Here is a 25993-nt window from a genome sequence, read left to right on the forward strand (position 1 = left end):
AAGCCTTTTTAATTCTGAGTCCCACCCTACCCCTATGAGTCGGACAGCAGTGGATCTTGGGGGAAGACTTCATCTTCTGGAGGCTGATGAGATTTGCCTATGTACTGGTCTTATAGGCTTAGCGTGAATATTTCCTATTGCACAGAAAGTGGCCAGCCCGGGCCTGGCACACAACCACACATTGGCAGATCGTTAATTGCGACAATTACAGCTTTATTTATTTGGGTTGTTACTATTATTACTGTAGCCATAGCTCAGGGGTTCATTAACTTCAGTAGTTATGCTTTTTATTATAATTAAATTAAAGGTACTTTTCAAAAATTGATATGAGATTAGCATTCTCCAAAATGAAATACAAAGAATTTTGCAGGGGCAAGGTGGAGGTTCAGAGAGCCAAAGTCGTCACCAGGGCAGCTTAGAGGAGGGTGGCTCAAGCGGCAAACTCTTTCCCACATCCAGCCCTTTCACTTCCTCCCTTCTATCTCCCTTCTATCTTCTCAACCAGGACCCTCTGGAGGCTGAGCTATGCATCATCTTAGCTCCCAGGGTCTCACCACCTGACCTAGTGAAGCTGCAGACGCAGAGCCCATCTCTGTATCTCTGTGTCTCTGCCTGCCCACCTCCAGCTAGGTCCTCCTTCACAGCAAGCAGCACACTGTAAGTTCACCCTCCTTCCACAAAGCACCCCCTCCTCCTGCTTCTTTTGAGAGGCACAGGAACGCCCAGAGCTTAGTCCCTTTGCCTACTGCTCACCTCCTATCGGGGTTTCGGGGGAACGGAGAAGATCTTAGCCTGACAGTTTAGCTCTGCCCCATAAGGCCACACCCTAGAGTCCAGCCCAGTCCTCCAGTCCTCCCTCTGTCTTAGTTTCTTTTCTCTGTGACAATACGCTCTGACAAAAGTAACTGAAACGAGAAAGTTTATTCTGCCTTGCAGTTCAAAAGCACAGTTGGTCATAGTTGGGGGGGGGGGAATCAAGGCAGCAGGAACTTTGGGCAACTGGTCACATCCCAGCCACAATCAGGAAGCGGAGAGGGGTGGATGCCGGTGCTCAGCTCCCTGTGCGTTCACACAGCCCAGGATCCCAGTCAGGGATGGCGCTAGGAGTCTCCCACCTTAATTAACGAAGTCAAGATAATATCCCGCAGGTGTGCCCACAGGACCAGCTCCCAGGTGATTCTGGGGTATGTCTCCTTGACAATTAACATGATCCATCGCACACATCTCCCATCCCAGTTTGCTAACGTCCTAGTCTCTGATTGGACCCGCCCATTGGCCCACCCAGCCACCACCACTCAGTCCCTATTCCAGCCCAGTTTCCCCCGCTCTCCTCAAGCCCTGCCTCCAAGAGAGACTGGTCACGCTCCTGTTCCCCCGACACCCCTCCGCCTGGACTCACGATGTTCATGAGTGTCAGCAGGTACTTCTGCACGTGCTCCTTCCCATGGAACTGCACCACTGAGTCGTCCACGCCCAGCAGGACTTCGATGTTGAAGTCATCGTCCGTAGCATGCCTGCGCACCCTCCGCCTCGAGCTGTTGACACGCTCCTCCAGGACGCCCAGGGCTCGGCTGAGGCTGTCCAGGCTGCCCCGGGAGGCTCCTGGAAGGAAAGGAGACCTTTGGTATCAGCCCAGCACCCCCTGCCGGGGGCATTACAGAGAGACAGAGCCCATTTGGGTACAACTCATTTACCAGCCAGGTATCAGGGTGGCCTTAGGGTGACCATTGTCTCATATAAAAACTCTCAGCACTGGGAACGTGGGTTGTTGCGCCCATTCACAGAACAAATAGAAGACCGGAGAAGGCCAACAGTGACACTCGAGGCTAGCGGCTCAGTGGCTTCAAGGACAACCCCCCCCCAGTCCCCCAGTACCCAGCATAGTGCATCAAGCGCCATGGTGACCTTTTGACAATGACAAAAGCACAGCTGGCACTGAGGACAGACACAGGGAAAGGTCAGGAGTGACTGGGTAGTGCCAGCCCTTATCCCATGGCCACACTCACACTCCCCTAAAGGGCTAAGGGCTGCCCAAGTGTCAAAAGGCTGTTGTACCTACAGGCTGGCGTTGCCTTCTGCTGTAACTGGAGAAACTGAGGCTCAGCCCAAGAAACATGTGTCTGTCATACAGTGTCTCCTCACCTCTAGCTCTCCTCCCAGAACTCTCTCAATCTTTCAAGGAATGGACAAGTCTGATTCCCATATTCTGGGTCAGGACCTTCATGCCTGGACCCTTCTCCACCAAGGGATCTTTGCCCCCAACCCCAGTGTTGATGGAATTGCTCAGAGACCCACATAAGTCCCTCTCACGACACCTCCTACAGTCTGCCCTGGGAGGAAACTACCTGCCTTCCCCTCAATGGTCGGTACCTGGCTAGACAGTGGTCATGCTGAGAAGCAGGGCCCGAGGGGTCTCAGCTGAGGGTAAGGGTCTGCAGCACCCTCAGGACCAGGACGCCATGCCCACTGCCTCTACAGCTACGCTGTCTGCCTCGAGTCCCATCTGTTTCACACCGCTGAGATCAGACATCTGAGGGTAGTCGCTCACGAAGACACGAGGCAGCTTGGCATATGGTCCCGTTCCCTGCCACCCAGCAAATCTCTCCACTAGTCACACACTGGGCATCTTCAGTACAAATTACTGTCTCCGTTTCACAGATAAGGAACCCTTGTGTGGCAGACAACAAAACAAATGCTTCATGCCCAGCAGTTTACATTTAACCGGGCAAACTGACAGTGTAACACACACACACACACACACACGTACAAACCATACGTATACATACATATGTATATATGTATACATATATGTATGAATATATATATATATATATATGTATGCTGCCTGCAGGCAGACACATATATGTTAAAACACACAAATGCACATCTATACTGCATAACCATATGCTTACACGTGCATACAATGCACTTACATGCACACATACACAAACGAGGCAGGCCCTGCCCAGGGCTACCCTAGGCACGGGGAATGGGCCAGCCCTACAGGCAGGGCCCGTGCAGAGCTGAGTGTGTGGCTCTGCTCAGCTGCCTGGAGATGATTCAGGGCCATCCCGACGCTTCCAGAGGAGCCGCCTGGGACTTAAACCTGACACAGGGCTTGAAGGATTGCTGCTCTATTTTCATGCATTTATTTCTTTGCATTTTCAGCGAGCAGGGACAGCTCACCTTCAGAGCCACCTTGGGAAGCAAAGAAGATGGTAATTTCCACAGAAAAAAACATCGTCCCTGGGGAAGGAGCTGGACGCTACCTTCTGCCCTTATTTGCTCAGGGTCACACAGGCGGCCCCAGGGGAAGAGCAGACCCAAGAGTACTCCTTGGAGTTACGAGTTTTTTTTTTGTTGTTGTTTTGTTTTGTTTTTTAATACCTAATTTTGTTCACAGCATTTGAAACTTGGAAGATTTCACATTGGGAACCATCGAGAGCCCTCAGTTTCTCTTGAGAAATAAGAGATGAGGCCATCCTTGGTTCGCCTAGGTGTGCTGAGAGAGGGCACGTAGAGACCCGGGTCACCAGGGAAGCCAACTGTCAGCTTGATGACTTCTTGGGTCCTAAAGGTCTCAGAGAGTACCCTTCTGGCCCTAACCCCCTAGGCAGCACACAGTGACCCCTTCGTGCGTTTCCTGTAGAGGGACACCGGGGTCACTGTGAGGCTGCAGCCGGCCTGGGGCACATCTTGAAGCTGGGCTGCCAAGTTGGTATAGTTGTTTAGGCAAACCATGTGCCCCGGGCCCATCAAAAGCAACAAGGCTTCCTAAAAATGCTTCGGAAGCACCAATCTCTCCTCCAGTGTGGTAACTGTTGTTGCTGACATCATTCTCAGCCTGATGATTTTTTGGGGGAGGAGTCCCCAATATGCTTTCCTGTCGCTTTGATAAAACGCTGACCAAAAACAATTTGTGCAGGAAAGAATTTGTTGGCTCACTGGTTCTAGGTTGCTATTGAGGAAGGCAAGGCAGGAACCTGGAGGAAGGAGCTGAAACACAGACCATGGAGGACCTCTGCTCACTGGCTTGCTTCCTGCTTCTGTTCAGCTTGCTTCCTTATACAGCTTGGGAGTGGGCTGGGCTTCCCGCCATCAGTTATTAGTCAAGAAAGACATTCCCATAGGCCAGCCTGACGGAGGCAATTCTTCAACTGTGATTCTCTTTTCCCAGTGTATGAGGATGGTAGCCGAGATTAACTATCACAGGGTGTGAGTGACGGGGCATTTTGTTTTAGAACACCTTCTCCAAGACCGTTGGTAAAGAGGTTCCAATCCCAGGGCCAGGTAAATGAGCCAGCCCCTCCAAGCAATCTGACTCCTTCAAGCCCCAGGTCTATTCCAGCTAGCTCAGGACATAGCAGGTAGACCAACGCAATGGAGTCTTCTGCCCCCAGGCCTGGGACCACATGAACCCCTCCTGCCATTCTGTGACCTTACGGGAGTTGGCAGCCAGGTGGATATTCCACCTCCTCAATCATAGAGACCACCCTTGTTTTCCTCACGATGGTCATGACTTTAACACAGGCTAGGCTCTGGTCCCGGATATGCCAGTCTCTGCCAGGGAGCTCTGGCCAGCATCAAGTTCCCAAAAGGTGATAGACCAACTTCCCAATGGTCTTACTGACTGCAGCTCTGGCCTTCAGGGCCTACCCAGCTATAATGTGTTGCCAGCTTGGCCTAAAGGCCTTTGTTCCACTTATTCCTTGGCCCGTAGTTCACGTGACTGTATGTTCCATCCTTATTCCTAGAGCAGGCTGGGCAATGAACTGTCAATGCTGACCATCTCCTGCTGAGTCAGGAAGATACTGCTGCCTGTAGTTTCTCTTTACACACACACACACACACACACACAATCACAATCACAATCACACACACACACACACACACAAGTCACCGGTTCCCTGAGGGGAAGGGGGGTGACAGATATTAGACACAGAACAGAGAACAGGGTCCCCAGCAGCCATGCCTGTTTGGCTGACCCTTCCTCTTCTGTGTGTCTATGACAGGAGCTTATCTTTTAAATGAGTAAATAAAAGATAGTTGGTTCCTGTCACTCCCTTGCTTGGGGACCCTTCCAGATAGCATCTGGAACTCTCTTTGCTTTGATAAGGATGACACAGCAGAAACCATATCCAAGGGCCCTGGTCTGAGAGTCTCTAGATGGCAAAGAAAAGCTGCTGAGAGCAGATCAACAGCCTTGGAGAAAGGATAAAGGCAGGGGAGCAAAGTTTCGAGCTAGGCAAGACTGAGGCAGTGGCCAACCCTTCCTATGTATAAGCTCTGTACAGCAAAGGGGGCTGAGCTCACAGGCTGAGGGCTGCATCTTTGAGTATCCTCAGAATGGCCTATAGGAAAAAGACACAGGCCTTCACTGGGACAAAACTGTGTTCTGTTCTCACAAAGAGCACAGGCTCCTTGCTGTTCTCACCTGCCTCTGGCTTGTCCCTGAAATGTCTCAAGAGCTGAAAGCGTCACCCCCAAAGTAGAGTTATTGAGATGGCAGAATCTTAAGACGTGGGGCCTAGAGGAAGGTAATAGCATCACAGAGGCTCCAGACTCATTAAAGAGCTAGTGCCATCATATGTTAATGCGGCAGGGCTCCTGGGACTGGGTTATCCCCCTGGGGGACCAGTTGTTAGAAAAGAGGGAACCTGGACTCTCATTTTGGCATTCTCTCTTGTCCAGCAATCTCTTCTGGAATACACTTCTAGCACATGATGCCATTTGATGTGCTGTGACACAGCCAGGGGGCGCTCTTGCCACTAATTCAGCACTCTGTTCGAACTTTTCATTCCTCAGAGTGATGAGCAAGATAAGCATCTTTCCTTAATAAATAACTCAACGTCAGGTATTTTATGATAGTAGCCCAACATAGGTTAAGACAATCAACAGGGAGCAATAAAATAGCAGAAAGATTGAGTTCATCAAGCAAGCCACATTGCCAAGGGGAGGGGCTGGGTCCGGAGCCCAGACCTAGACCTAACACTACTATTTTTTCCTTAAAGAATAATGATTCTGAATCTGGGTATGTAGATCAGTTGGTCTAATGCTTCCCTAGTTGTGTTTGATCCTCTCAACATTGAATAAAATGTGCACAGTGGTGCACACTTGTATTAACACTCAGAAGGTACAGGCAAAGAATAAGGGAGTTCAAGGTCACTCTTGGCTATAGAGAGAGTTCAAGGCCACCCTGGAACACATGGGACCATGTCTATAGCAAAAACCACCACCACCACCAACAACAACAAAAAACAATCATTCTTATTTTAGATGTAGTGTGACCTTGCAATAAGAATATATATCACAGGGCTGGAAAGATGGCTCTGCACTTGAGAGCACTGGCCGCTCTTCCTGGTTCCTGGTTCAATCCCCAGCACCTATATGGCAGCTCACACCTGTCTGCAACTCCTGTTACAGGGATCCAACAACCTTGTACAGACATACATGAATTAAAACACCAAATGAACATAAAATTAAAACAACAGAAAAAATATGCCACAGTTAAGTGTGGGTATGCTCCCCAGTATATATTTTTGTTTGGTCGATTTTCAGACAGGGTCTTCCTCTGTGTCCCAGGCTGTCCTAGAACTTATTCTGTAGATCAGGATGTCTTTGAACTTCTACCTCTGCTTCCTGTGTGATGGGATTGCAGGCATGCACCACCATGACCAATATTGTCAACATGGCCTAGAGGATACCCTGTAGAGGAATTTTATCCAGCAACATGGCTGTTCTGATTATATCCAAAGACCTTCTAGGTCTGTGTGGCCCAGCTGTAATGCAGACACGCCTTTAGTATACACATTTAGTCCCAAACAATGAAGGTTAAGTTAGTTTGTAGAAGGAATCACCCATGTTTGAAAGTAACAATCTGCCTGAGTGGCAGATAAAGTGACAAATCAGAGAAAGATTTGGCAGATTGAGCCAGAGATAGGATATGCCCAACTCTCATGAGAGCAGAGAGGAAAGAGAAGCTACATAAGAGCAATGCAGAGAAATGGGGGCGGGGGGAGAGAAGAGGCTGTTTTACTAGGACAATTGTACAGAGACAGGTTGCAGAGAGAGAACAAGCTAGACACAGGTGAAGGCAGAATGAGCCAGAGAATGAGAAGGAGTCAGAAGATTAGAACAGACTGCCAAAGGCAGTATGAGGCCAAGTAGAGCAATTCCGTCAGAAGCTGAGAGAAGCCCGTTTGAATCCGTTATCTTGGAGAGGAGTTTGAGCCAGAACAGCTATGTTGAACCAGCCATCCAGAGTTCAGAAAAAAACAAAAATAAAAAACTAGACAGAATGAGCATATTCAGCAGTAAATCTCAGAGGCTGAAAACATTGTAGGCCTCGATTAGATAGTACGGAGGTCAGAAGCTTTCAGGACTAGGCTTAGGTTAGCAGACAAAGGCAGTAAGCCTCTGAGACAACAATCATATCAGGTGAATAAAAGATACTTTTACAATACTCCTTGTTCCACCAGCACAAGGGCTGGTTTGGGAGAACCAGAGCTGGTAGAAAAGACACCTGCGCTCTAGTCTGTAAAGCCAGAGTGTGACACGGCTGGGGTCAGTCCTGTAGTACAAGGGTGCCTGAGGCCTTGCAGGGTGCAGGTCTACGCAGGCGCCTTTGCTGGGCTGGCCTCTTCACATTTCTACCCTACGTTAGCTCATGACCATTAGCTCATGACCATTCCTGGGGGAGATCCCAAGCTGCCCAGCGGGAAGGCAGCCTGAGCCAGCAGTTCTTGCTGCCTGCCTTCTCACTGGGCTCAGAGCTTATGGAGGAGGATCTCCACTCCTAATGGAGTTTGGCTCTTAAATGACTCACAGGCTCGTATGGTCAAGACTCAGGCTCCCTCCCGTGTCATTGTTGGGAGATGGTGGGAACATCAAAGAAACTGGGCCTGGTGGAAGGGAGTAAGGTCGCCTGGGGTGCATCCCTGATGGAGCGATTGGGATCCCAGCCCCTTCCTGACTCTCTCTGCTTCTTGGTGACCCTGGGATGAGCAGCTTCCTCCTGTACAAGCTCCCACCATGGTGGAGCTGCCACAGTATAGCCTGAAGCAACACGGCCAAGGGACCACGGCCTGAAAACAATGAACCTGTGACCCCTGTCTGCTTTCTAAGTTGTTTCTTCCTGGTATTTTGTCACCTTAATGCAAAGCTTACTGACACAGTCTCCGTGTCGCCTCCACAGCCCTCACTAAGCACTGCGGACAACAGGAGTAAGTCATGGCAGGGGCTTGTTACCCATAGAAGCACACTGTTCCAGAGTCCAGGGGAAGACCCTGCTGTCCGTTCCCTCTGGAATGACTCCCTATTTCTCCCATCCATCCGATGCCACTGAGATGTCACCTTTTTATTTCATCCTAAGTTCCAAGACTCTCCTCCTTCAACTCCTCCCCAAAACAGAATCCTCTTCCCCTCCCTTCAGCAGGAGTGACAATTGGGTCCAGTTCTAGTATCTTTTATGGGTTTCCATTGGCATCTACTGCTTCTCCACCCTTGGATGAAGACCCCTGGAAGGCAGTGGCTGTGGGGTCGGGAGGCCTCAGCTTTCCCGGTGCTCCATAGAAACCCTGGGGGTGGGAGGCCCCAGAGTCATGGCAGAGAGATGCAGCGGGAACTCGGGACCCCGCAGAAGGGCAGCCGGTCTAGCAGATGAGGCAAGGGCATGTAGGGACAGGAAGATAAGATTGGTGGGTGGGAGCCAGAGGGAAACATGGTGGCCGGAGAAGTATGAACTGGAACAGGAGCCAGCTATAAGTTACTTGCATGAGGGAAAAACCGAGAGAAGAGGGGCAAGGCGAATTAAAATGAATGGAGTGGAGAAATCACCCGTGTGTCTTGTAATTGGCAACGAAAAGAAATGAGACATCTTAATGTCATTCGTGGGATATAATAAAATTGGAGCTTTTCAAGGGGCTGCGTTGCTGAGGCAAATGGAGCCTGAAGAAGATATGACAGGAAAACCTGCTGCTCTCACCAGCGCACCAAGTGGATATGAGAAGATGAGGGCCAGTTAGGTGTGGATGTTCACACACTTTTTCCAGAAAGCAACACACAATTTAGAGGAAACGCAAGGGGTGGACAGCAAGGATTTGAATCCATCAGACAATCTAGTGTTCAAACCACCAAAACAAGCAGACAAACAAACAAACAACCACTCTTTTCATGCATGTGTAGAAGACACTGAGACACAAAGAAAACAACCAGAAGCAACAACAACAACAACAACCAAAAAACCCTGTGTCTTCAGTGACTAATGCTGAAACAAAGACAATTACAGTAAAAAGAAAGGCCTTAAAACCTTTAGTTCTAAAAAGCATCGGTTAAGTTGAAGGCATAAATTTCAACATCCGGCTCTAGTAGAGAATGTGATGAATAAAGGGATAGCCAGAAGAAGTGGAAAAAAATGGCCAAAGGGAAGTTTGGATACTTGTATGGGAAAGCCCTTCCCAATCCACAATCTACCCTTACAGGAAATGAGCACGCAACAATCAATAACTCACTTGTCCAGAACGACAACCAGCTAGAAGATTGGATTGAAGGAGGGGAACCTGTTAACCAAAGTGCACGACCATCATAATGCTGAGGAATAAATAAAAATGATGAAGGTGGAAAGGCAAGCAAAAAGTGATTGAACACTCTCCAACATTAAAAAAAAAAAAAAAAGAAAGTTCATAATAAATGAAGAGAAAAACACAGTGCTGGATTGGAAGTTATCCTCATCCAAATTAATCTATAACTTTATCACAATCACAGAAGAATCATTAAACTCTAACAAATTCCAGAACTTACTTAGAAGATGTGTGTGAGAAAGATTAAAAAAAAAAAAAAGGAGCTCCTTCAAATTAAGAGTCTATATTACAAAACTACATTCACTATCAGAGAGTATGCTAGTATCATGAAATGTACCAAGTAAACTGTCCAAGGACACACCCAGACTTCTGGTTAAAAAGAGGGTTGAACATAAACACATCACTAAACTCCTCTCTGGACTCCATCTGTCTGGGAAGTGTCTGTCAGTCAGGCACTTTTAATTTTAAAGTCCCAAAGCTATAAGCCCAGGGCAAGCAGAAGAGAGACAATATCAGAAGCTGGGAAGCAGGAACGCTTCTCATGCTAATAAACTTGATACATTCAAGTTGAGCCCCAGGCTGGTATAGAGAAGAGCCAGGATTCTTCCAGTGTGTGCCACGGTCCCCCAAAGCACTGACATTGATGTATCAAGTATCATACAGGAGTGGGGTGGAGAGCCCTCCCACGCGACATGAGACATGGGCTCTCCCCATGTCGCGTGGGAGGGCATTGGTCTGGAGGCTTCCTTGAACACATATAAAAGGTCTCTCGGATGCAATCACCTGGCGTGGTCGAGGGTGAGGGTGCCATTCTAGAAACAGGAGGGCTCAGTGAAGGCCCACTTCCCCAGTTCATCCCCAAGATGCTGGTGGCCAGATATTCCCTATTCTAGATAGAGTGTGGGGGAGCACCCTGAGGAACCAAAGAGCAAAAGGAACCCACCTATGTATGCCGGGTTTCCAGTCATCATCTCTACCTTTACAAAGGAGACCACCAAGGACCACCAGCTCTCTGTGGGTGCCTCTGACACGGAACATGGAGACCAAAAATAAAAAACAACACAACACAACAAAACCTCACCGGGAACAGGAAAGGGGGCGTGAGACCACAGTCCCTCCACCTGCCTCTCTCCCTGACATCATCAGTCCAGGGTCTCATGAAGCCCTCCCTGGACAGACCTTATAAATACAGTAAGATCTGTCATCTCTTCCAGAAAGTCCCATCCTCCCCATCACCCTGCAGCTATGAGCAAGTCCAGTCCCCTTGGCCCCACACTAGGGACAACATTTAATTATAACTTTAATGTTATCTAGTGCCTTCTTGCTGTGTGACTCCTGTCCAGCATAGGTCATGTGGTATGGAGTTTGGCCACCCACCACAAAAATCAGTACAAGTCAGAAAGTCATGCAGTCCTCTGGAACTGAAGGCAGTTTCCTTCCAGGGCCAGCATGCTCTCCACGGCAGCTACCTTTTCTAATGAAGTGCCTTTTGGGGAATGGAATGGAAGGAAAGTGTTTTCTCCCTCACATGGCTACCTCTATCTCTGAATCTTCTCCTACCTCAGCTCCTCATGGCTCCCTGTGGTCATGATGTGGTTTCATGCCAGCATCTTTCTACAAACCAGCTTTAATTTCCAACAGAGAAAAGAAGTGGAGTGGGAAGCCTGTGTTGGTATCCTCTGAATGCTGAGAGGCGACGTTACATACTTTAAACAAGAACAGGAGGAGAACATTAAAATGAACTCCTGGAAATTAAAGAGAAAGGAAGAAAGAAAGAAAGGAAGAAGGAAGGAAGGAAGGAAGGAAGGAAGGAAGGAAGGAAGGAAGGAAGGAAAGAAAGAAAAAAGAAAGAAAGAAGTGATAAACTCAATGAAAGGACTGGAAAATGAAGTTGAGTGCTTTCCTATAATGTGAAACAGTAACTCAAAGGCAATCTGAAAACGACGGTAAATTGAGAGGCTTTGATCATTTGTGATCCATCCAGAAGCTTTGTAAAGAGCATGGAAGGCCAGAGGGGAGGATATCAATCATTCTAGAAAATTCCTCTAATTGGAGAGTGTTCCCGGTTGAAAGGATTCATCTAGCACCCAACAAAATAGACTAAAATGGACCAAATGGTTATAAAATTTCAGCAGACAGAAGAGTCTGCAAGCTTCCACATAGGACAAGCAGGAATAAGCAGGTGGCAAAAGTAATAGGCAAAGAGATGGACTCAGAATGGTTTAGACATCACATTCTTCTAATGCAGCATTAGAAGAAAAACAACGAAGCAAGAAAAGATCTGGAATTCTGATGGAAAATAACTTCAGTCTCACACCTAAATTCTCAATGGAGTACAACACAGGGATAGAGAGGTTTCCAGAACATTCACCTGCTGGTTACTTCTTCTGAAAAAGCTACTGAAGGAGAGGGCCTGCCCACCCAAACAAAAGACGTGCCCAAGAAAGTGTAAGAAGCAAGGTACAGGAAACAGGAGAGTCAACCCAGAAAGGGCAAGATGGAAGATGATGCTGACAGCATGCCTTAAGTGTTGGAGAGATCTGACCAGCCTTCGGTAACGAGACCCCAAAGATGGACTCTAATGACCAAGACCCCTACTTCTATAGAGCCATTCTCTCTCTCTCTCTCTCTCTCTCTCTCTCTCTCTCTCTCTCTCTCTCTCTCTCTCTCTCCCCCCACACCAGTGCCATAACCGTGTGGTGTCAAAACTATGAGCTACATAAACTCTTTGGTTTTATAAGGTTAGCTGCCTCTTGTGAGGCAAAATGACTAATACAATCCAGTATGATAAGAATGGAGTCACAGAAATGCTAGAAAAAATTGCTCGTCTATAGTTTGTGTCCCAAGTGCTCTTGTGTAGTCCCCGCCTTCACTGTCATTTGCTTGTGAGACACTGGGATGTGCCAGATCTCTATTGGCGAAGCAAGGTGAATGGATGGAAGCTTCCTAAGGTGCTTTGCGCAGAGGGACCGTACCATGCTGTTGGCCCAAGGTATCATCTGTGCAAAGTGGAACAAATTTCTCCCTTCCCCAGGGCTCAGGAAGAGCAGGACCTACTACACTGCTTAGAAAAAAGAGAGGTTTGCCATGGTGCACATGTAGAGGTCAGAGGACAACATTGGGTTTCGTTCCCTGTTTTAGGTGGCACTCACTGCTGCTTACGCCAGGCTGGCCCATGAGTTTCCATGGAGTCTCTCTCTGCTATCCGCCTCCCCATAAGAACAATGGGATTGCAGGTGTGTGCTTTTCTGCGCTTGGCTTTTTATGTGCGTTCTAGGGCCTAGAACTCAGCTTACCAGGCTTGTAGGTAGGCGCTTTTCAACCAAGATACCCATCTCCTCAGCCCATCCCAGCTCTTCCTGCAGGGGATTTGCAGGGGTTTATGGTCAGGCCTTAAATCCTGGGTAGCGACAACCTCACAGAACGTACCCTGTGGCACCAATCTGGGCAAGGTCATCCTCAGGAAGGTCAGCCCTCTGGTCGTTAACTTTAAAGACATAATCACTCTGTGACTGCAGATTCCCCCAAAGATGGTCATTAAGATAAAATATGTTTACCTAGATGCATAATTAGGGCACGGCAAGAGGCCCTGTCTGGCAGCGGGTGAGCGCTTTGCGAGCTCTTTGGAGGCTGTGGAGGCAGAGAGCAGGCTCGGCCCCACGGGGGCCATCAGCACAGAGTCCCACTGGTGAGTTTTATTAAAAGGAGCTCATTATGGTTGTTTCAGCCCAGTCTTTATAACTTTATTACCGAAACCTGAATTAATTTCTGCAACTCCAACAGACGCAGCTCATTCTGTGTCATCTTTATGACTCGAGGTGGAATGGGAGGGTGGGGTGGGTAGGGATACTGGTTCTTGAGGACAGCTTCCATTGCAGGTCTCTCAGAGGTAGGGGCTGGAAGCTCTTTTCGTTTCCACAGAATGGGTATCTGGGGGTCCCAGGCCCATTCTACCTTCCCAGACTTCTTTGGGGACAAAAAACAAAAAGAGGCTCTGGAGAAGCAGAAGGAAACTTCTTCGCCTCCCTGCCTATGGTCAGGCTCTTAGATAATGTTCTCCTAGGGCACTGGATGCTTCCCAGTGGGGGACATGGAGCCTCCTGACTGCCCTGTTGTTTTTGCCTTCTCAGAGCTCCAGTGACTGGGGTAGCACAGTGAGCTCCTCCGTACTGGGTGTTCAACCTTGTTTTGATCAGTAGCTGTCTCCCTGTCCAAGCCTGGAGGAAAACCAACTGCAACCAAGCTTTATTCTGAAACCCCCAGCTTCAGAAGTGACCATGTGCCCAGCCAGGGCCATGGACTCAAAGAACAGTGCTGTTGTATACAGGAAGCTGCCTCACTGTGCGATTCCAGGGAGGCGTTTTCTTTCTGTTCTCCAGAGCTGAGACGCTGTGATGGTTGGTTTTAATTGTCAATGTGACACATTCCAGAATCACCTGGGAAGGGAGCCTCAGTGATGGACCGTCTAGATTAAGTTAGCCTGGGAGCATGTCTTTGAGGGCTTATCTTGATTAGTGGGAAGATCTGCCCACTGTGGGTGGTGCCATTCCCCAGGCAGGGAACCCAGTATTGCATGAGAGTGGAGAAAGTAAGACTTCTCTGTAACGATGGAGTGTGATGTGGGCTTGTGAGACAAATGAGCCCTTTCTCCCTTAAGTTGTTTTCGTCAGGTGACAGGAAAAGAAACTAAAACAGTGATAAGCAGGTGCTAAGGCTGGGTATGGTCTGAGTGTGGCCCCCAAAGGTGCGCCACCGTGTGGTGGAAGCCTAGCCCCTGCATGGCTACCCAAGAGTTGATGGGACTCTAATCCATTATGGAGGTGTTTGTCACTGAGGCCATGGCCCTTAGGAGAGACAATGTCATTCATTGAGACCGAGTTCCCATGAGAATAAGTTCTGATGAAAGAGCAAGCCATGTCCCTGAATCCCGCTGACTTACTGCCTCCCTGGGGACCCCCTCTGCCAGTACTCTCCTTTGGGAGAGAGACCACCAAGACAGGATCACCTGAGAAGAAAGCTTTGAGACAAATAATCTTTCTTTATAAAGAGACGAGTCTCAGGCTCTTGTCATAGCATAGAAAATGGACCCTAACAGCACGCCTAACACACCTCTGACTCCCCAACTTTCTAGTTCTTGTAACCACAAGAGTCCCAGCATGACCCCACACAGACACCACCATGTGCACTGACCTGAGTTGGATAGTTTGGCCAAAGCACCCCAAGATAATTGAGGTGTGACAGTCCCTCTGTTCTAGTCTTTCACTTCTTGTTTTCTCACGGAGCCCAGTGTGGGGTGGGGAGAAAACCTGCTCACCTAAAAGGTGGGCCAGCATCCCCCTGAATACATTCCCTGGGGACATGGCACCACAGTGTCTCTATAGCAGTGTGGACCCTCTGTGCCGGAGGCCCAGTTCTCATATCTTCCCTCCGGTTTTATTTGCAGCAGTGATGGGTGGCCTACTGTTCCCAGACCTCACCTGAGGTGACAGAACACCCCTGTCCCACCTGCCACCAAGTGCAGCTGACTGTTCAGGATACGTACACACACATTCTCCTCCTTCCATCTTCTGCACCCCACCCCTTCAGCGACCAGGTTTGTGGAACACCCCCCACCCCAAGAGGCTAATTGCCGAGAGGCCAGCAATGGGTCCTGAATGTGTCCCTTCTAAAGCAGGGACCTGGGACCAGCCTTGGCCAGGAGGACACCAAACTTTCTCTCTGCCAGGGCAGGGAACTGGCCCTGGGTTTTCTTTTCAGTGTCTTCCCAGCACAAAGCAGCCAGATGGCGGGAGCCAATGGAGAGACTGGCAAATGACTGAATGAGAATATTTACTGCAGTCTTCAGAACAGAACACAGACACCCACAGGCCCCCGTAGAGATTCCCCAGATCTCATCTAGAATGCAGAGGAAGCAGGAAACTGGTAAGTGAGGTGCTGTGGACCACCGTCACAGGCCCTGCACAGCTAGAGCCCTAGCCTGCAGGTTTCCGTCACACACAGGCTGCGGAAGTGTGGCTCGGGGAGGATGATCCTGTGCTCAACCCAGTGCATGCACTGGAGACCCTGGTGTGGGCCTCAAGCAGCTTCCTGGACACTGCCCCACGAGGCCCTGAGGCGGTCACACTCTGCATATCCTGGATACCCTGAGGACTGCCTGCCTCACTCATCTGCCTCTGCACCTCCATCGGACTACCCAGCTCCAGGCATGACACCTTTGTCTGCCCAGCCCTACTCCAGAGCCTGCCTCTCCTCAGCCCTCAGGGCTGGCTCCTTTCTCCCCTGGAGTCTCTGAAACCGTCCCCAGTCCAGCCTCACTCCCTCTGTCATGGCCTTGACATGGGCCTTCAGCCGGAGTTGATACCAAACCTGTTGATGGAGTTCTCAAATCCGAGTCCCCTCTACCTCCTGATCCTTGTTCCTCTGACCCTAGGTCCTGCAGGATTAGTCCTGCATGGCTTCTGCAGGAGCTTGAGCTCAGTATATGCAGGGAGTCTCAAATGCCAGAATGCCATTGGTTCTCCATCCCCAGCCCAGGATCAGCTCTTCCTCATTCCCCTGCCTCTCCCATTCCCCCCTGGACCTGCCCAGAGTCCGGGCAAACAGAGGAACTGGCTGTCCTGGCTCTTCCTGGCTGCTGCTGGGGATTTGGAAGTGGTACCACAGGGCGGCTGCTGATTCCCCACAAAACTGAGACGAAGCATGCCATTAAAAGATCCCCCAGCAGGGATGACCATGAGGATGACGGTGGAAGGATGGGCTGAAGGCACCTTCTGCATCAGGCATGCATGGTGCTGGGTCCGACATGGTTTATCCCCTCCGAAGCTCATGTTGTGACATTTGGAGACCCTGAGAGGCAGGGCTGACGGGGCCTTCTCAGTGTGGTTAGGGGTCCCCCTCACGGGTGGGTTCACCCACACATGTCACACATGAATTTACAAAATCAGGCTGCTCCAAAAGCCGCTTTGGCCCGGCCACTCCAAGGTCCCCTGTCTCTGGCCATGTGATGCCCTGCCCCAATTGGGCACTTTGCCAAGAAGGAGGTCCTCGGCAGCTGTGTTCCTCAACCTGGGACCAGATTGTTATTAGAAACAGAAAACGGCAAGAACGGGGCTGCGGGGGAGAGGGGGAAGGCTTTGCAAGTGTCTTGTTAAAACTGATGCTTGTGTGTTTTGTTTACAGCTGCCCTGTAGGGTGCAAATGGGGATTCTGTCGGACAGATGTAGAAGCAAGCCCAGCAGATACCGCAGGGGCCCAGCAGTGTAGGGTGGCCCTGTCTGACTCCAGCTGCAGCCTGGGGTATGGCCCTCAGACACTGACGGCCCTCAGCAACTGCCTTTGGACCCAGTGGACATCAGGCAGCTGCAGTCATCAACACCTCTGGCTTCGCTTGGGGCATTGTCTCAGGGCCAAACTGTAGTGTCCCAGCAGCCCGAACAGCCAGCCACCTGCTTTTAGCCAGAGTGAAATCAAGGCTGGCACTGTGGCACATGCCGGAGAAGCCGGGGCATGCTTTTGTGAATGGTGTGTCCCTCAACCCCCCAACAGGCCTCGCAGCTGCCTTCTTGGTGTCTGGATCACTGGAATTTATCCGTTCATTCATCAACCATTCATGCATTCATTTGCTTATTTCTGGACAGGATATGATGTAGTCCAAGACGGGCTCAAACTTCCTTGTAGCTGAGGATGACCTAGAACTTCTGAGCTCTGTGCCCCCATCACCGGAGTGATGACATTGTAGTCGTGTGTCACCACACCTAGCTTATGCTGTGCTGGGAGCAAACTCGGGACCTAGTACATGTTAGGCAAACACTCTACCAACTGGGCCAGACCACAAGGGACCATTCAGTGGATGGTGTTAGTAAGACATGGAGGTCTGCTTTCAGAACTTCTGAGTACCATGAGGGGGTGGGGTTGGGTGGGGAGACTGGAGAGCTCCAGAGACACTGGCTCACGGGTTGTTATAAACCAACTCCCTGGGGGAGTCTCCCCTCAGTGTGTGTGTGTGTGTGTGCACAAACACTGTGTTGTAGTTGGTTAGGAATGGCCTCCATATTTTCATGAGTTTGAATGCTTGGCCCATAGGGAATGGCACTGGTAGTAGGTGTGGCCTTGTTGGAGTAGGTGTGTTCTTGTTGGAGGAAGTGTGTCACTGTTGGGGCAGGTTTTGAGGTCTTGTGTGCTCAAGCTATGCCCAGTGTGGCACATAGTCTCCTTCTGCTGCCTGTGGATCAAGATGTAGAACCTTCAGCTCCTCTAGCACCATGTCTGCCTGCACACTGCCATGTTTCCTGTCATGATGAGAATGGACTAAACCTTTGAAACTGTAAGCCAGGTTCAATTAAATGTTTTCTTTTATAAGTGTTGCTGTGCTCATTCTGTCTCTTCACAGCAATAGCACACTATCCAACACACACTGGGACATCCCAAAGGTCTTATGTTAAAGTTATTTATATAAAACTTCTCAGTTTCTCTCTTAACCCGGCCATCACACAAATAATTGAGACTCTTTTATATTTGTTTAATAATAAGCTTCACAACACAATAACTGAGCAGTTTTTACTCTATTCTTAATCCCCTAAGCTAATTTATCTTCCTCCCAGTGTACATCCCAGAGATACTTGTACTTTGTAGCTTTTCTGGTCCAGCTCTTCTCCTAATGTCACCTGGACCTCTCCTGTGGCTGAATCCCCTACTTCCTCTTCTAACTCCTCCTCCCCTGGCTGGCAGGAAGTCCAGCCCTACTCTCTCCCCTGCTCAGCAATGGGATGTAAGCTGCTTTATTGGCATATCATGGGACAAGTAGGGAGAGTACTTACACAACACTAAGACATAAAATTCTCAGAACAAGGATTGCAATAAATAAGGGTTACAGAAATCAGCATTTGAGTTACACAATAATCTTATGCCTACATCCTCACATCACGCAAGCCTGAGTCATGTTAAGATTTCTGAGGGAGAGAGGGGCCAGCTGTTCATTTTCCTTCATGCCCCTCTCTGTCCCTGACCATGAAGTTAGGATTAAGTAGTGTCCTCACTCCTCTCACTCATGCTGAGAACAGCAGCAGAGCAGTTGGATACACCTGCCAGTTGGATACACTCTCTTGATTGACAGTCCAGGAGACACATGGTACTCTCCCAGGCCCCAGTGCTTCCTGGAATGACGGGGAATGGGTGGCAGAGTAGGCAGCAGCCAGATTCCTTGGGTCTGCCCCAAAAGTCCCACACGGAGACCACAGGCAGCTTGTCCTTCTCCTGGTCCGTTTCCCACATCCTGCTAAGCCCTAGACACTGAGACAACAGGGGGAAGCACCCCACCCCCTCTCCCTTGGAGTGCCAGGCAACAATACCCTATCCCCAAACTGTGTCTTACAGAGAGCCCCATGTGGGGCCAAGGCCATTCTCTCTGTCCTCCTGGCCCTCCCTCTTCTTCAGGCAGCAGGCATTTGGGTCTGGCTCTGAGCATCCTCCCCAGGGTCTGCCTCTCCCATAGGTGAGTTTCAAATGCAGACAGGGATGCTAGCACTGGAGGCCCCTTCGGTACACTCCTTCTCCTCATCATTCAATCCCATAGGTTCTGAATCTGACACATTTGTCTTCCCTGCGTGAATTTTCTTTCCTAAAGAATGTAAGGGTGGTGGCTTTTCCATGCCATGTCGGGTCCCACCAGCCCTTCTTTCATAATGTTTCCTGCCTGAGAAAGACCTGGGCTGTGGCAGAGGAGGCGAGCAGGGGCACCCCTACTCCCACAAACCCCGGAGGCACAGCCGTGTTGCTGGGTGCTCTGAGCCTGCCGTCAGCCCACAGTGTTGACCAGGCTTAATTTGATACCTCTGTTTAGAGAAGGAAGGAAATCAGAAATCGGAGCCATAGCTGAGTCCAGTGAATCTGATCTGCAGGGCAGCCTGGAAGGGCTTTTCCTAACAAACAGGGAGGGGATGGGAGCACAGGGGTAGAGGGGTGTACATGCTGCGAGTCCAGATCCCAGCCCTGCCCTAAGAATCAGGGGAAAGGGTGGAGAGAGCGTCACCCCTCTAGCTGAAGATTGCCAAGCCCAGTTTTTCAGCCCAAGGCTGCAGAGGATAGGCACTGTTAGACAGGTCTCCCAAAATCATGATGGTATGTTTTCGTTTCCTGTTTAAAAGCTGATGTGGCCATGCCAGGGAGCAGCAGGCATGCTCCCTGGGATATTGAGCTTGTGAGTAAAGGGTCCTGTGCATGGGGTTGGGGGGCCCAGTCTCACAAAGCAGGGCACCTGCTCTGACTGTCCCTAAAGCACAAGAGGGGCCACCAAGAGCCTACAGGACTGAGCACCAGTCCTTATCCTCTGTGGGGTTGGTGGACTGCGCTCCAGAGGAACTAGCACAGAACTGCCGAGATGGAGTGGGTCCAAACCCTGGAAATCTCAAACTTGAGATTTAAAAATCTTATCCTGAGAAAGGAAGGTGTGGGACAAAGCTCTCTCCCGTGTCTGTGCCTCAGGAGCACGTGACACAACCCCCAGCTGGCTACAGGTGGTCAGTCGCCTGAGCTTGTCACCTGTTATCTTTCCCCATGCAGACGGAGCATTGCCAGCATCCTAAGGGCCAGCCAATGAGGCGCATGCATCCTCAAAACCCCTCCCCACTGCCCATCTACTTCATTAGAGGACGTCTGTGACCGGCCGTTTATTCTGAGCTGTAGCGCTGGGGGAAGAAAGGCCTCTTCTCCTCGAAGAATTCATCGATGGACTCCGGACTCGACTGCCAGCCATGAAGTAACAGCTGAGCCTCCTCAAGCTTCTGCTGCTCACCAGCAAGTCAGCGGGGTCACTGCCACCGCCCTTCACACCACCCCACCACGGCAGTGCCCCGTAGCCAGGTCAGGCCTCTGTCAGCGCCTGGATCCATTTGGGAGCACAGAGCTCCCCACTGCTACCTGGTCTGGTACCAACAGAGCAGTAATACTTATTTCGGAGAAAATCTCCTTTTTCCCACACTGAGCTGGAGGTCAGTGACGGGAAGGACCTTTCCCATGCTCGCTAGGGGACCTTGCGCTTCCTCGATCGATTGGGCTTGGGCCTCCCGGCAGAGACATGCGCACTTCTGGCTCAGTGGCACCAGGTCGTCTCAGAAGATGCAGAACCACACTCCTCCACACTCCTGTCCTCTCTCCCCACTCTGGAGCAGGGGGCGTCCACCCCAGAGCCCAGGGCTCAGCCCTACCTGCTGCGTGGGAACCCTCTTCCTTCCAGGACCGGCCCTATGTTCGGGGCAGTTCCTACCTACCTGCTTCAGGCCCTGAGATGAGCCAACCCAGCGCCCCCAGACCTACGCTTCTGCTTCCTGTCCCTTTGTTCACTTTCCAAGGAGTTCGGTAACTTCCACTTCATCACGGTCCTCTGGGGGTCACGTGACCCCCGCCTATCACCCCCACACTCAAGCTCACATCCGGTTGCCATGCTGATACTCACACTCGTTTTTACACGCCCACCCACAGAGAACCATTCGTGCCACCGCAACCGCAAACGTAAGACAACCCTGCTCACACATACTTACACACACATCCAAACATTCATTCACTATATACTGTCACACACAGACATACGCAGTGACACACTCCTTCTAGCCTACCCATGCTCACACTTGCTTATGTACATCCTCACATGTGAACATGTATGATCACCCTTTCTTACACACCACGAATGTATGCACACATGTACACACACATATACACACACACACTCACACTTGCTCCCACACATGCTCCCTGAGGTAAATTCTTGGAAAACCTAAGCAACTTCTGACCCCTCTTCCAGGTTTCCAGGCAACCACATGAAGCTTGGTGAAAAAACAACTGGGCCAATGAAACCTGTTGGCCGAATGGAAAACTATGTTATCCTATGCTATGTCTGAGAGAGCAGAGGCTGGAGAGGGTGGGAAGAGGCTGTAAAAGTGAAAGCAGCTGTGGGTGGCCGTCTCTCTCGAAGGAGTAGCCCACCTGGAAAGGAGGTGTGTGTCTCTTCCATGACCATCTTGTAGGAGAGGAGGCCATGAGGTTTAGCAAGACAGGGTGAGTTCTGTGTGGCTCACTGTGGCTGTGCAGTGGGTGCCTGTGTCTCTCTTCCTTGAGAGAGTGGTTGCCATGACTCCCAAGACACTGGTAACCCACCGGTGCTGCATGCCTCTGGCCCCATGCCCTAAGCCAAATGCAACCTTCACTCAGGCCTCCCAGACCCTTGAGGTCCCTTCAGAGGCAGCTGCATGGACTCAGTGCATAGCACCAAGAGGGTGCACTTCTAAAAGTCTCTCTCTGAGCCAGACACTCTGTTTATGTCCCGAGCCTACCCTCCGTGTTTCCAGGAAGAAATACGCTGTCTTCCCTTCCTTAAAACAGGCACTCCTCTTGGCTTATCTTTTGTTTTTTTGTTCTTAAAAAATATTTTGTTCCCATAGAAAAAGCCATGTGGGAGCATGACCTCTGGGTTAGGGGAGATGAGAGCCTATGTGGTCGGGGCAGGCTGCTTCCAGCCAAAGGGAACAGCAGCAACGGGCAGGGACCCATCCCTGTGGCTGGGCCTCCTTTTTGTGTAAGGAGGCCCAAAATCTGGGTTTTGTGGCTCAAAATCTGGGTTTGTGCTACTGCCTCTGATTTTTTTTTTAAAATCTTTTTTATTTGAATTTTATTTTGAGACAGGGTCTCATGTCATGTGGGCTGGCCTTGAGCTCCTGTCATACTCAAGGTTGGAACTTGTTTCAAGCTCTCAGCTGTTGGGATTACAGGCCTTAGCCACTATACCCACCAATAGTTCTGATTTTTTTTTCTAAACTTATTTTGCTGGAGTGTGTGTGTGTGTGTGTGTGTGTGTGTGTGTGTGTGGTGTGTGCATACAGGTGCACTGGCCCATGGCAGGTGTTTTTCTTTATTGCTGTCCACCCTATTTTTTTGAGGCGGGGTCTCTCACTGAACCCGGAGCTTCCCATGTAGCTAGGCTGGTAGCCAGTGAGCCCTGGGAATGCTCCTCTCTCCACTACTCACCCCCAACCCCAGCATGGGGTTCCTTGGCCACTGTCCCCAGCTTTTATGTGGCTCTAGAGATCCAAACTCAGATCCTCACGCTGTATAGCAGGCACTTTACCCACTCAGCCATTCGCCCTGGCCTCTAATTTTAAACGCTGGCAAACACTTGAAAAGGGACAAAGCAGAGCACTGCTTAGGAGAACAGAGCTGGCTTCCCAGGTGTCCATCTCTTGAGTGTCATCCTTCTCCTTGCCTAGAGAGCCTCAGAGAATAGCCATCCTCTGAAAGGCCAGAGCAAGCCCACTGGTCCTCACATTAGCAGGAGCTTCTGGGGCCATACCCCACAGCCTGCTTATTTACCTTCATTCTCTCCCACCCTGGAAGATAGCACAGAGTAGCCGTGATTTATTATAGAACCCTTCGCAGGTAACCAGTAAACACTTTGGTTCTGCACACAAGCAACAAACCCCTAGTGAACAATAGACTTCTCTTTCACGGGGCCTTGGGCAGGGATCCATCCAAAGTTATACGTACTTAAATACATAACTCCTCCTGTGTGAAAAGCTGCCAAAAATCAATAAAAAACAGCCCAACAATCACAAAGGGAAGTAGACAAATGGAACGAAATGGACAGTTTTCAGAAAAGAAGGCCAGAACTGCTTTTAAATATATGAAAAAAAAAAAATGTTCGGCCTCACACTTTATAGAAGAAATATGCCTACAAGACGGTTAGGATCCAAGTGTGTGAGGTAGGGTCATGTGCCAGGGGAGAAATGCACCAAACAAGCCTCCTAGAAAGCCAATGTGCTCATCTCTACCAACATTTAAACTGCTCCTGGTTTAGGCCTGTCAGTCCAGCTCCTCCAAGGCTGAGGCAGGAAGACGGCATATTCAGGGACACAACTTAGTGATACTTTGTCTCAAAGTTATAACTAAGTGTAGGTCTGGATGCTGTTCTCAGTTCGGTACCCAGTGCCCGGCACTGCATGCATAATCCCTCCAGCGGAAGAATTTCAGCCTCTGAGTGTGTTCAAACAGTGGGCAAAGTATGGAAACACTACAGGTGGCATTACCTGAATGAATACTTAAAAAACCAAACCCAAACCGAAAACCTATCTCTGTGGCGGGTGTTCAGCCACAGATGTCATCTGGACCCGTCCTGCCCTCCCGCAAGGCTCGGGAGACATTCTCGAAGAGGGGGTAGAAAGAATTCGAAAAAGAGCCAGAGGCTGGGGAGGAAAGCTGGGCATGATATGGCTGTCATGACACGTGAACACGCGGTAGCTATCTGCGCAAGAGCCGACCAGTTAAAAACTCCAGCAGGGAGCGGGACCTGGGTGAGGGTGAGCTGGAGGGAGAGCTCGGCAGTTCGGTGTTACAGCATGGTCTGGTGCCTTGTGTTTAGTTAATTGCTTGTCCCCCGAGATTCTTACTGCTCTCCCAGCAAACCCTTGTGTGTACTAAAGAGATGCTGTGTAACCTTGTCTCCAAATTACTCCCAATTGGCCAATAAATGCCTACACCTGGGCAGGGCAGAAGTGAGGTAGGCTTAAAGGACAGAAGATCGTGAGAAGGAAGTACAGAGGAGAGAGAGAACAGGAGAGGAGGAAGGAGAGAGTGGAGCTGGCATGGGTTAGTGCCAGGGCAATTATGGATGGAAAGTATCCTAGTTAGGAATAATTAAGGTAAGTGGCTTGGGACATGGGGCTGGGATGTGGGCCCCACACCCACATACACATGGGTGGCACCACCTGGACCCAGTGGGTTAAAGGACAAAAAGAGAACACGGAGTTGAGCAGGACGGGGTTGGGAGGGGATGGGGTGAAAATGACAAAGCTGCATCTCATACATGTGGCAAACGTCCAGAGTATACTTTGAAATTAAGCTGAACTCAAAGAAGTCAGTACACATCAGTCAGGGTCTGGCCAAAAAACTTCCACATGACGGGAGTCTGCGCAGATGGAGGTGGGCAGATCTGTAAGCTCACATGCACACACAAACACACACACACACACATACACACACACACACACACACACACACACACACACACACACACCTAGAATATCCTGAAAGGACAGACAGACAGGAAGCACTAGTTGCTTCTTGAGGACAGAACTGAGACCAGGGTGGCCAGGTGAGTACAGAGCAGCCAAGTGAGGATGCAGAGGCGGCAGCAGGACACAGCTGTTAGCAGCTTGCTGTGGGCCCTTTACAAAGCTGCAATGCATGCATCCATCCAAAAAGCCAGCCACACGCCTGCAGGGACAGCCAAGAATCTCAGTGAGCCAGGCCTAAGCCTCACCCAAGAGAGGGCCAGGAGGCCAAGGGATTCCTCTGCCAGTGCTGGCTCTTGGATGCTTAGGGGGAGCCACCAGCACTGCCAGTCTCAACTCTAGAAACCTGGGATGGTGATGGTACCCACTCCTAGACCCGCCTCAAGCACAGAAGACGGAGGCGAGAGGCTGTGGGGCCTGCTCCTGATGGACAGGATACTAGAAGGTCCGTGTGGGTCACTACACTCAGGTACTGGAGTTGCACAGAATCAGTGAGCCATGTAGGTGAGAACTCCCGGAAAGACACTGTCTTCATGCATTGAACCTTTAGCTCTCCAAAGAGCCTTTTTTTTTTCCTACCTTTGTGTCATACCTAATATCTGATAAACAGATAAAAACCTTTGGACTGTATTAACACACTATTTGCCAATGGAAGAGCTACGGATGATATGGTAGAGATTCCTCAGGCTGCTGTACGGTCCACCTACAGTTTCCAACAGGGTATTTTTTTTTTAAATGCCTTGATTTATAACTCTTTTGGTTCTGTTACTACAAAAATTCCATGAAGCTGCTTCCCTGTTGGAACATGGAAACTGGGGTGACCTAGCTCCGTGTTCCTGGGCCATGGCCACTCAAATTTGGCCCTAGAATGTTTTCTCAGAGCCCAGGAGAGAAGCTGACGCCGCCTGGGGAGGACCCAGAGAAAGGCAAGCTGGGGTGCCTTCTACCTTTCCCCCCAGACAGGCTGAGTGAAAGGGGGATCCAAAAGGGAAAAGTTCCAAGAGCAAGCCCATGTGGTGAGTGAGGAGAGTGATTCTGGCCGTAGAGGAAGGCAGGAGGGAAGGCCAGAGGAAGGCCAGGCTACGGGAATGACGCCTTGAGGATGTGGAGAGAGACTGACGGGCTTGATGGGGAGAGACCGGAGGAGATTCTGAGCAGTCTGCAGAGGTGAGGGGATGTGGTGTTCTTCAGAACAGCCCTGGCTCAGACCGGACGGGGAGGGAGCCAGCTCATTGCAAACCAGTAGACAAACCCACAGAGCCACATAGCTGAGAGACGGAGTCCTGTGGGATGCCAGGGGGGGGGGGGGGAGGAGAGGACACCAGTGTGACAGGCTAACCCGGGAAGCCCTTTCCTGTGCCT

General features: G+C 50.2%; 1 protein-coding gene across 1 annotated transcript in view; it reads right to left on the bottom strand.

The window, feature by feature from the left end:
* The window catches only part of Adamts2 (ADAM metallopeptidase with thrombospondin type 1 motif 2), a 206455-nt gene that overhangs the window by 67948 nt on the left and 112514 nt on the right, over positions 1 to 25993 (bottom strand). Inside the window, exon 4 of the mRNA XM_021654362.2 lies at positions 1400 to 1602. Coding sequence (XP_021510037.2) covers positions 1400 to 1602 — 203 coding nt within the window. The remainder of the gene's footprint in view (positions 1 to 1399; positions 1603 to 25993) is intronic.

This window comes from Meriones unguiculatus, chromosome 11, assembly GCF_030254825.1.
Source record: "Meriones unguiculatus strain TT.TT164.6M chromosome 11, Bangor_MerUng_6.1, whole genome shotgun sequence".
Taxonomy (NCBI): domain Eukaryota; kingdom Metazoa; phylum Chordata; class Mammalia; order Rodentia; family Muridae; genus Meriones; species Meriones unguiculatus.